This window comes from Thermoascus crustaceus (assembly GCF_041956765.1).
Source record: "Thermoascus crustaceus strain CBS 181.67 unplaced genomic scaffold VTN00scaffold_6, whole genome shotgun sequence".
Lineage (NCBI taxonomy): Eukaryota > Fungi > Ascomycota > Eurotiomycetes > Eurotiales > Thermoascaceae > Thermoascus > Thermoascus crustaceus.
The window spans coordinates 234,680-246,014 of record NW_027192532.1 but is presented as its reverse complement, the minus strand read 5'-3'; the positions used below and the strand labels follow the sequence as shown (position 1 = coordinate 246,014).

The 11,335-nt window shown below is 50.8% G+C and overlaps 5 protein-coding genes across 5 annotated transcripts; 4 read left to right on the top strand and 1 right to left on the bottom strand.

Moving 5' to 3' along the window:
* Positions 1 to 188: 188 nt before the first annotated feature.
* VTN00DRAFT_8463 (uncharacterized protein) lies at positions 189 to 2,422 on the top strand (the record flags this gene model as incomplete). Its single annotated transcript, XM_069435320.1, has 4 exons — positions 189 to 678; positions 774 to 797; positions 921 to 1,202; positions 1,278 to 2,422. The coding sequence occupies 4 exons, from the start codon at positions 189 to 191 to the stop codon at positions 2,420 to 2,422; spliced, it is 1,941 nt and encodes a 646-aa protein (XP_069285278.1).
* A 2,025-nt stretch (positions 2,423 to 4,447) lies between these two features.
* Positions 4,448 to 4,967, top strand: VTN00DRAFT_8462 (uncharacterized protein; the record flags this gene model as incomplete). The annotated part of the gene is made up of 2 exons (XM_069435319.1): positions 4,448 to 4,612; positions 4,695 to 4,967. 2 exons carry the CDS (start codon positions 4,448 to 4,450, stop codon positions 4,965 to 4,967), a joined length of 438 nt encoding a protein of 145 aa, XP_069285277.1.
* Positions 4,968 to 7,031: 2,064 nt separating this feature from the next.
* VTN00DRAFT_8461 (60S ribosomal protein uL5) lies at positions 7,032 to 7,796 on the bottom strand (the record flags this gene model as incomplete). Its single annotated transcript, XM_069435318.1, has 4 exons — positions 7,032 to 7,158; positions 7,239 to 7,488; positions 7,578 to 7,725; positions 7,794 to 7,796. 4 exons carry the CDS (start codon positions 7,794 to 7,796, stop codon positions 7,032 to 7,034), a joined length of 528 nt encoding a protein of 175 aa, XP_069285276.1.
* Positions 7,797 to 8,098: 302 nt separating this feature from the next.
* Positions 8,099 to 9,064, top strand: VTN00DRAFT_8460 (uncharacterized protein; the record flags this gene model as incomplete). The annotated part of the gene is made up of 6 exons (XM_069435317.1): positions 8,099 to 8,128; positions 8,188 to 8,196; positions 8,254 to 8,325; positions 8,382 to 8,823; positions 8,878 to 8,928; positions 8,982 to 9,064. 6 exons carry the CDS (start codon positions 8,099 to 8,101, stop codon positions 9,062 to 9,064), a joined length of 687 nt encoding a protein of 228 aa, XP_069285275.1.
* A 546-nt stretch (positions 9,065 to 9,610) lies between these two features.
* Positions 9,611 to 10,362, top strand: VTN00DRAFT_8459 (uncharacterized protein; the record flags this gene model as incomplete). The annotated part of the gene is made up of 4 exons (XM_069435315.1): positions 9,611 to 9,683; positions 9,849 to 9,921; positions 10,029 to 10,187; positions 10,293 to 10,362. The coding sequence occupies 4 exons, from the start codon at positions 9,611 to 9,613 to the stop codon at positions 10,360 to 10,362; spliced, it is 375 nt and encodes a 124-aa protein (XP_069285274.1).
* Between the last annotated feature and the right edge of the window lie 973 nt (positions 10,363 to 11,335).

The window sequence follows — 11,335 nt, the reverse complement described above, 5'->3', positions numbered from 1 at the left end:
TCCGTCCTCTCTCTCTCTCTCTCTCTCTCTCTCTCTCTCTCTCTCTGTGACCCAACCCCAAACACCCATCCATTCATCAAACTTTCAAAAGATTTCAACACTCAGAATTTGACCCAATTGATTTTTTTTCTTGTCATTCCATCGATTCATTTCGACCTGTCCGTTCACTCCAAATCCCCATGGAAAAGATGGAAATGGACCCCATCCGCAAAACACCCTACCTCAAATCCCTCGCCCACAGGGGCTTCGTCCAGGGTTTGACCCTCTCTACATCATCCAACCCATCCCAACAACCCCTCCCCGACCAAATCCAAGACCAAATCCAAGACCAAGACCAGCCACAAGAAACACAAGTGAATGTGAAAGAACTATGCCACTACTTCGGCGGCATCCGCTACGCCCTCCCGCCCCCCGCGCGCTGGCGACGCGCGAGACCGCTCCCGAGCGAGTGGAGCTACGGGACGAGGGAGAGGCCCGGCTTGTGTACAGGTGGGGCGGGGATGTGTCCGCAGGTTGGGGCGTCGGCTTCTGGTTCTGTGGCTGGTGGTGGTGATGGGAAGGGGAGGAGGAGGGGAATGAGTGTGGGGAGGGACGGGGTTAGGGTGAAGGGGGAAGAGGATGGGGAGGATTGTTTTCAGTGTAATGTGTGGGTTCCCGTTGGGAGTCCGCCGGAGGGAGGTATGTATTTCTGTTAATATGAATATATGGCATATATGGCATATATGCCTATTCAAAATAGGGATGGCCTGCTGACTTGTGGTGTCAACTTACAGGGTGGCCGGTTTTCTTTTTCATTCGTATGTGAAACCTCTTCTTAGTTTGTCTATCCAGGATCTAGATTTCTTATCCGGGAAATATAATCACACACTCCCCCAAGTTTATATATGGAACATGCTGACGCATATTGGTTATGTTTACAGACGGCGGCTTCCTCCAACTCGGTTCCCCAAACACCTACTCCCTTGCCGCACTTCTAGGCGAGACGGCCTTCCAGTGCGTCGTCGTCATGCCCGCGTACCGCCTCGGCGTGTTGGGGTTCTTGGCCTCGGAGGAGATGCGCCGCGACGCTGAGGCAGCCGGCGAAGAAAGTGTCGGCAACCAGGGCTTCTGGGACCAGAGGCTCGCGCTGGAGTGGACGAGGGAGAATATCGGATTGTTTGGCGGCGATCCGGGGAGGATTACGGTTGGTGGGTATTCTGCTGGTAAGCCCCCTCTCCCATATATATGCTATCTATGTCTACAGAACAGCAGGATCATATGCTAATGAGTGACAACAGGAGCATACTCCGCCTTCCACCAACTCGCCCACGACCTCTACCTCCCGGACGCCAACCGCATCATCAAACAGGCCATCATGTGGTCCAACGGCCCGGGGATGCAGCCCAGATCCTCGTCTGATGCGCAGGCGCAGTTCAACGAGCTCCTCTCCGCCCTGGGAATCCCCCTCTCGCTGCCACACAGCGATAAATTCGCCCTTCTGCGCTCCCTACCCGCATCGACCCTCCTGGCCGCGGGATCCCGCATCCGGATGCACCAGTTCCGGCCCGTCATCACCGGAGACTCCACCTCCAGCTCATTCATCCCCCCAACCCTCTTCGCCGACATCGACTCCGGCGCCTTCTCCAGAAAGCTCCTCGAGCGAAAAACCCGCCTGCTGCTCGGCGAATGCCGCGACGAACACGTCGTCTACGGACGCTGGCGTCCCCCGACGCAAAACACCCCCTCCGCGCTCCGGGCGCGGCTCGAGGCGGATTATCCCGCCGCGGCGTGCGACGCGCTCATGGGGCTGTATTTCCCGGAGGGAAAACTCCCCGCGCGATGGGCCGATTGGAACGGGGAGGCGTTTGGACGGGTGTACGCGGATATGCAGGTGCATATGTTACAGAGGGGTCTTATTCGGGCATTAACCCAAAGCAATAGTAATAACGGTGCCAGCGGTGCTGGAGTAGAAAAAGGTACCGGTACCGGTGTCCAGAAGTTGATCTACCGCTACCGCATCGAATACCGCGTGAGATGCGTCGATGATGTCGTCCCGCCCTCGTGGGGCGTCACCCACGGCACCGACCAGGCGATCTGGTTCTGGGGGAATGGAGGCGCTTTACTCCCCGAGGAGAAGGAAATTGTCAGGACGGCTTTCATCGATCCGCTGTGGAAGTTTGTCAGTTGTATTGGTGATGAGATTGGATGGGGAACCAACGGGCCCCGGGAGATGCGCAGGTTGAGGCCCGACGGGAGCGTGGATGTCTGGGACGATGGGATGTGGGAGGTTGGGGGGAGGGTGTGGGATGTGCTGAGCGGGGTGGGGAGTACAGATACAAGTACAGGTGAGACTACGTCGGAGATGGAGTCTGGGGAGAGGAAGATTGATGGTTATGCTTATGCTGATGTTGTGCGGAGTAGGAGTAGGAGGTCGAAGTTGTAGATATGAATGTAGTCACTGTGATTGTTGTAGAGAGGTTCATGTCGAGGATGCATTGGAACTGGACTGGGCATGGATGGTGTATGTGTATGTTTAGATCATATTGGATTAGAATCAGATTAGATGTGTGTGTATGTTATACCCTTTAGATAAATACATGTTTTTTTTTTTTTTTTTTTTTTTTTTTTTTTTTTTTTTTTTTGTTTTGCTGCTCTTAGCTGGGAAAGGAAAAGCAGCAACAGTCGTTATATTCGTGATAAGATTTAATGAAATGCTTCAACATAGGACTGGTTTCCCTAACCTTGTTGTTTTCCCCCCTTCCTATTCCTGTTCTTGACCCCAGCCTCATTCTTCTTCTTCTTCTTCTTCTGTATCTATATCTAGCTGAAGGTGTATGTACACACTCTGTACAGCACAGTGCACTGTTCAGCTTGCTTGTGATCCAACCAAGTGCTGACGTCCACGATTAGAACTATCTAACCAAGGATTAAGTATTAGGGGACCTGACTGGGCGAGTCAACTACCTGCCTACCTAAGACAGTTAACCTATAACTGATTATGTTATTAGCCCTGTGATTCAAAGTCCCTTTGTAACTTGCGCTGTATTGCAGTAGTCGTACCGTACAGTTGGTAGCGGGGTATTAATAATGGATGTTAGGAGGCTAGGTAGGTAGGTAGGTATCCGGAAACGGAAACCCGCTGATCTCGGGCAGTGCTGATAGGTGATGATGGTGGTGGTGGCCCCACAAATGATTAGCTTGAAGATAATTAGTTCTAGTTTCTAATTAGGTAGTTTAGGTGGCTGACGTACCCCGCAGTTTAGTCGGTTAGCGTCGTCGTTGTATTTGTTAGGCTGGTGCGTATACTGTACTTCAATATACGTCAGTACTTTTCAAGGCTCTCCACCTTGATAACGACCCAGGTAGGTAGGTAGGTAGGTGCCCAGGCTGTATCTGGACGGTAAGTAGAGGTTATGTGTCTGCCTATCAGCTCGTCTATGTAGCAGCAGGTTTGTTAATGTCCTGTATCCATGTTGGCGGGATATCCCAAGTCCCATCGTGCTAACTAACCGGAGAATTGAGAAAGGAACGGAGCTTCCTGGAAGTTTTGGTCATCGATCACACGATTATACCGTCGTATTACTGGTGCGTCCACTTATAATTCACTCTTTTTCTATGCTGACACGTCTGCTTCCGTCTCTGTCTGGCCAATTCCAGACTGGAGACCCGGTCGCGAAGCAGGGATGAATGATGCCTCTCATCGCGCCTCCGCGGGGTCCGGGACTGGACTGACTCGACTCAACGAATGGAATGGCCGACTGATCTTCTGACTGCTTGCTAAATCCGGTGGTTGCAGTCCATGATCAGCCGAGCAGACTGGGAACGGGCTTCGTGGACGGCCCTCCATTTTGAATACGCTCTCTGGCTAGTAATAGTTAACATCTTGCCTTGTGTACCGTCGTATATACTGTCTCGGATTTGAATCCCTTGATACTGATTTCCATGGGGGAAGGGCGCTTTATTTGTCTTATTCTACCTGCAATGTTATTATATTATATAATATTATATCATTGTTACGAACCTGGACTGTAGACAACTGGTATATGTATCCACCCTGGCGCGCAACATGTGGACCGTACATTCGGTACATATGTACCGTACCAAACTTTCGAGTCTCTTCTATTCCCTGTTTGCGGATACTGCCTGCCGGCGTGGTGACACATATATGTCCCGTATGCTCTCTCGATTGGCCAGTCGATTGTGGGTTTGGTCGGCGGGGGACTGTAAACAGCTAGTTAGCAGGGATATGATTGTCATATCTAGTATAATGCAATATGTGTTGGTTAATCAGCCAATTCTGCCGGAATTAGTTGGTTCATACATACCTAGCAGTCTCTCCACTTGTCTGTACAGCTCTCTTTCCAGCATCTTGCCGGTCAGTCAGCCCGTTTGATAGCAGTCACGAACGAATCTTTCCTCTTCACTTCACATATATTAAACCCGGATCTTCCCAATTTCATCAGATAAAATGACCGACTCCGGCTCTCCCCGCCGATACTGGAACGGCTCCCCCGGCAACCGCCACGACCACCACAACGTCTGGGTCGTTGGCGGCAAGCCTCAGGTATCCCGCGCCCAGGCGGCCAAGGAGAGCGCGAGCGATGCCCTCGCGACGGCGTTTGGAGGGAGACGGGTACGTACCCTCTTTCTCCCTCTTGTGATGTTCATTCCTCGTAGATTCTAACCCATCCGTCCGTGTGTTTGTCGTTGTGTAGGGCTCCGACTCCTCTGTCACCAGCAACACCAGCATCAGCAGCAGCAACAGCAACAATAATGGCATCGGCTCCGCCAGCAACACCCCAAAAAGCAACGAGCGCAAGGCCAGTTTCAGCGGTAACGGTGGTCTTTTCCAGACCCTGTCGAACCAGAAGCGGAGCAACACCGACCAGAACCTCGCACGGAGGCGGCAGAGCTGGAATGAGCAGGCGGTTGGAGGGTCTGGGGGGTTCTTTTCTAAGTGGTGGGATGGATATTTGAGGGGGCAGTAAATTAAATCTGCGGTCTTGAAGTCAAGAGAAGTCAGTTGATGTATGGGGTAAATGTGATGCGATATAAGGAATCGATTGGGCGTCTCCTATGTATGTATGTATTTTTTTCTTCCTTCCACATGCGGGAATCCGTCACAAATGTTCAGACCAGGGAACGATGTCTTTGTCTCGTTTAATAAAAATCCAGCATGATGTGCTAGTAGACAAGGCACCGACCGAGAAACCATATTTGATAGAAGGGAAATATAAAGAGAAAGTGAATACCCAACAAGAGTTAAATGATATTCACTTACCTACCTGAACGGGTGATCCGTCCTGATTTTTTTTTTCTTTCCAAGCATCCTCCTCTGCTGTTCTTATCCTTCCACCACCAGTTTCGGTATAAATAAAAATATAATCCTCTGATGCAGAAACCTCTTCAACACTCTTACCATAACAGAACAGAAACAATCCTCCTCAGAAATGATATCCTCCTCCCATGCTTTAAACATCGAGATGTGAGGGGTTTCGCAAATGCAGCATGAGTGTCATTATGTGCTGCCGCTGCTTGATTCTGATGATGATGATGATGGCTATTATTATCATGCTGCTCAGACCCGGTTACTTAACCAAGTACCGATACTCGATTCGAATAGGGTAGGATTCGAGTAAACATGAAAGAACGTACCATCGCTGCAAATCGCTGCCAAAGTCTTGAAGTACCCTTAGAGGAAGACCTGTATCCTGCTCTCAATTTCTTTAAAATCCAGTCTTTGGACTGCCTGCTTGTAACGTCTTATGGAGGAGCATGATGAATGATGCATCATCGTCACCATCATCACTAACACCTGCTGCGGGAAGGCCAAGACCACATTTCTGATGGAGTGCATTGACAAAAATCAATATGTAGAATTTTTTTTAAATATCGGTCCATGCATAGAGCTCTCTGCACCTTTTTCTTAGGTCTATTCTGACCTCCTATATATATATGTCAATATATTTCCATTCTTGAAAAAAGTTCGGAGAAGTGAGATTGAGATGCGTTGTGGGTTCTGGTTACCTAGATGATGTTCAAGTTCAAGTCCGGGTTGATGTCATGGACAGACTCCATGCTGTTTATAACCTTTTTGGTGGATATAGAAACAGAGAAGTAAATATGACGGTCTGTTGCAAGAGTGACCCTGTGGTTTCTCGAGCTCGTTGATCGAGCCGGTTGTACAGTACCGTGCCATATTCTTTTGGCACCCCCTCCCCTGCTACCTACTTACTGTCTGGGCGGATTGCTATTTCTATAACCACGTGAATTTGAAGCCACTGGAGGGTTATCTGGACACACTATGACAGGCCACAGACCCTAGACAAAGCCAGTCCAGATCAAAATATAGCAAAAGCAGCAAGCTAGGTGGCTTGGACAGAGGGGAGGGGATGCCAAAAGATATGGCAACCTGCTGTAGTTGGCATCGGAGTCAAGGTACCTGATCCAGTCGCAAGGATTGGGTTCTTGCGCTCGTCTTGATAGATCTACTTGATCATGATGCGGACATCACTGACCCATGGTTCCACGCACTGCTTAGCAGTTCAACGTTCTACCTATGGACACAGGGTCTTGGCCTACAATTGATGATTACAGATAATGCTGAACACTACGAGTGCATCACTGCGCTGCTCACCTTGCAAATTTGCATTGCAGTGACAGGATCCCCTTGGCCAGAGACCTAGCACAAGGTGGAAGGAGAGGCCGGCTTGTAGCAAGCAAAGCGCATCCATTATTGGCCATGGAACACTCCTCGAACCAGGGAACGTCCCCGACTGGAGTCCAGGCCAGCAATGACGGGCGCACCGTCAAGCATGTACTTTTCAACAATGGTTAAGCGGAAACAACACCCTTCGTGAAGCCTTCATTGTGAAAAGTCTGGATGCATTGGAACGGAAAAATTTTTAGTTTGATATCTCTAGCATGTGCCTATCCTCATGCCGTGATAGAAACATTTGGGAGAACAGACGCGCAATTAAGACGCCCGCTTTTTGTTGTTCGTTCATGAAATAGCCCAGACATCCCCAGAACCCCGCATTCGACGTGCACGTTTACCGGACAATACCCTCGAAGCGGTTCTTGAACCACTTGATGGTCTCAGCCTGGGTGATACGGTGGCTGGCGCCGATTCTGGACTTGCAGCGGCGGCGCTTGGCGACATGCTCACCGGGACGAGTCCTGCAATCGCCGTCAGTCGCTGTTCCATTGACCAACTCTGACAGTTTCCACTGCCAGAAAACCGATCTGCCATGACTTACATGCAGCAGTAGAAGTCCATTCCGTAGATACCAATACCCGGGTCGTACTTGATACCCAGGTCGATGTGCTCGCTGATACCGAAGCCGAAGTTGCCGGTTTCGGAGAAGTTGCGCTTCTTCAGCTCATATTCCTTGACCTTGAGGCCACGCTCCAGGATCTCCTCGGCCTTGGGACCACGGACGGTGACGTGGACGGCGATTTTTTCGTTACGACGGATACCGAAGGTACGGACGGTGTAGCGAGCCTTGCCTGTGCGGAGAAGGAAAAAAAACCCATCAGCGACCGTCCCTCCAGATTTCTCCTCTTCAACCCTCAAAATTCGAATTCGGTGTCCTTACTGTAGACTGGAGTCTGACCGCTCAGCTGCTCGAGCACCTTGGCGGCACGAGTGAGTCTGTCACCAGATTCGCCGACGGAGATGTTGAGAACCAGCTTCTGGATGCGCAGTTCGCGCATCGGGTTCGCGCTCTTGTCCTTTCCTTCCGACTGCATGTCGTTAGAACTGCAGATAAAAAGTAGGAGACCTGTCAATCAGAGGAAAAGGGCATACATACCATGGCGACTGTTGCTGCGCTGGTCGACTCGTTGATGTTCGAGGAATCGGTCGAGGACGAAAGTGTGCAAAAGTGCTGTGTGGGCTGGGCTGGAAGCGAAAGCCCTTAGCGTCTTGGCGCGTCGGCTGGCGCTAGCGCAGAGCCGCCCAGCGAACTTCGTCTTGATACGCCAGAGCTCAGCATCACCAAACCCGGCCAACGTCGAGCTCTCCGCAGCACGACGCTTACCAGTGGGAGCCTCTGCTTCTGCTTTCTGTGCATTCTTTGGATCCTGCCAAGTCGCATTCGTGCGCACCCCAGCCAACATGGCGGCCGCAAACAAGCAGGGCAAGATGGTGAGTAGCTCCGCGTCGCGTGCAGAGCTTGTTGACCAGCACAGCTAACCATTCTGCAGCAAAACCTCGTATGTCTCTCTGTCGGATAGCGATACTCGTAGGACCGCAGATCTAACGCGTCGCAGATCAACTACCGGATGAGGGTGACCCTGAACGATGGCCGACAGATGACCGGGCAGATGCTCGCGTTCGACAAGGTAGGCATCCATGTCATCTTTTTACATGAGATGCATAGACATACTGACTTTTCCAGCACATGAACCTCGTCCTGGCAGACACAGAAGAGTTCCGCCGCATCAAACGGAAAGCCGCGAAGCAGCCCCCAGGTGCTACAAACGTCCCGCTCGTCGAGTCCGAGGAGAAGAGAACTCTCGGTCTTACGATCGTTCGCGGCACGCATGTTGTCTCTTGCTCAGTCGACGGACCCCCTCCTGCAGACCCCTCAGCGCGCTTGGGAACGAGCATACCCGGTGGCACTGCCGCGACGGCGGCCACCACTCTTGCCGCTGGCCCTGGAATTAGCAGACCCGCTGGACGAGGCCTTCCTGTCGGACTGGGAGGTCCTGCTGCCGGTGTGGGAGGACCACCACCACCACCACCCGGTGGATTCGGAGGCTTCCCTCCCGCGCCTGGTGGTTTCCCTGGCGGACCACCACCAGGATTTGCTGGCCGTGGAGGCCCACCTGGAGGACCACGTAAGTTTCAACCGTCATCGCTGCTCTCTAGAGAATATGCTGACTCTCATTCAGCTGGCTTTGCTCCCCCACCTGGATTCGCACCGGGTGCGCCAGGAGGACCTCGTAAGTACCATCCGTATCTTCATTACCGTCCACCTACTGACTTGATTCTGCAGCTGCCGGATTCCAACCACCACCAGGCTTCCAGCCCCCAGGACAGGGACGAGGATACCCCCCACCAGGATTTGGTGGCAGGTGAAGGAGGACTAGTATTGAGAGTGGCAGTATAATCTAACAGAATTTGCAAACCGTGTCCGATGGATGAACATATCAGCTAGAAGCACCATCCTGTTAAAGGCCTGTAAAAAGGTAGAGCATGCCGATTTATCTACCGGGCGAGGCGTTGCGGCGCGTGCGGATGAGGTCAGACAGTATCGAGAGCAACGTGGCATATAACTTTAGCCCTGAAAAGTAATGCTAGAAATCCAGCCAGAATCTAGTCAATTGACCATCTTGCCTATTTGATTACTACATCGTCAAGAATACCTCTGTAGAGTGACTATCCGATATCCACGGTTTATCCCCGCAGCAAAACGGGGCCAGTCAGCACACGTGACCACAACCCCGTCTAACTCCGACTCGCGCCCCTTGGGGAAGCCGGTGTGGTGACTGGCAATCACTCATTTCTCCCGACCTCCCTCCCCGAACGTTCTCGTTGCGCTGTCTCTCCTCTCCTACGGCTCTCCCTCCGCAATCTCTCCCCTCTGTCCTCACATTTTCCTTTCCTTTCTTTTTTATTTGCAAAATGGCGGCCGCTATCAAGGCGATCAATGCGAAGATCCGCTCGAACAAGGTCCTGGACTATGTCTGCTCAACGCGTGAGTTTGCCCGCCGCCCTAGTTTTTCCCCGCAAAGATTGATTTGATATTTTGGGACGAATGCGACAGGTCTGGGATGGAGATAAAAAGAATTATATATAATGCAGTGATTAGGAGAATTAAAAAGATCGAAAAAATGCTAATACTAATTTTGCTTGTTCACAGATTTCTGGGGCCCTGCCTCCAACTTCGGTATTCCCATCGCCGCCGTGATGGACACCCAGAAGGATCCTGAGATGTACGCTCCCAAACTCTCACCTCTCTCTCCATACAAATACATACAATACGCATATGTATATATATACAACGACAGCGATGCGCTAACGCGACGGTGATCGAAAACAGCATCTCCGGCAAAATGACCGGCGCCCTCACCATCTACTCGGCCGTCTTCGCGCGCTACGCCCTGGCCGTCACCCCCAAGAACTACCTCCTCTTCGCGTGCCACGCCATCAACTTTTCCGCCCAGGCCACGCAGGGCGTGCGGTATTTGAAGTATTGGCAGTATGTCTTTCCCCACCATACACACACACACACACATATATATATATACATGTAAACCGTGATACTGGATGAACAAGTGACTGATGGTATTTTTTTCTTTTCTAGCTGGGGAGGCCGGGAAGCCGCTCTCGCTGAGAAGGCCGCGCAGGAGGGCAAGGAGGCTGCTCAGGCTTAATTAGGTTAAGCGGTTTCGGTTCCGTTTTCTTGCATCGCATTGGGTTTGCGTCGCATAGAGAGAGAGAGAGATTGAGTTGGAGCGGTTGGTTGGTGGTCCGATAATACCATAGATCCCAAATCCATCTCTACACAGAGAGATAGAAAGACGAGCTGTGCCAGGGTGCGGGAAACGAAAAGGAAACATGGGGCACTGATCCGGTGTCTTTATCCAGTGGAACCAAGGTGCCTTCGAGGGCGTCTTGAGATGAGTCACACGCACCGCAGAGCAACCAGGGCACGATGGAGGAATCGGTTCACATCTACCTACCTTATCTATCCTGTCCTATCTACGTTTTCCCCCTTTTCAGTTTGGTAACAACCTTTGTATATAGTACGTACTGCATATGAAATGGAACGAAGAAAAACGGTCAAGGTTTGGCGGGCAGCATGGCGATGGCGCTTCAATTATATGTATCCAAACCAAAACATTGATGTTTAAATCAAATCCCAAGTTCAATTTCCAATTTCCAATTGCAAGAGTGACCGACTGACTGTCTGATCTGTCTAGGTATCTTATCGTATCTAACCAACCAACCAATCAAAGCAAGTCATCGAACGCTCTGCTGCTAAACTGATAACGTTAAACGAAAAAAAAGTCAACGGGTACGTGTAAGAAAGTAAAAGCAAAAAACCAAAGCCAAAGCAGCCGCCAGGCTAGGCAGGTAGGCGAAACATGAACATAAACAACGAAAGTACAAAAAAAAAGACCAAAAAGTAAAGAAGCAAAATCTCAAACCAAAAAAAAACCAACTTGCGTTCCTCGCTCCAATCCACTCATGCAAGAAGAACTCAAATTCTATGTAAAGCTGTAGCCGTCCTCCATGGGCTAACTAAAGATGGAATGAACCAAGGAATGCAATTCGTGACGGACATTCTAATAACTTTCCAAACAAATCTAGAGGTACGACGCTCATGTGGAAATGCTGAGTTGA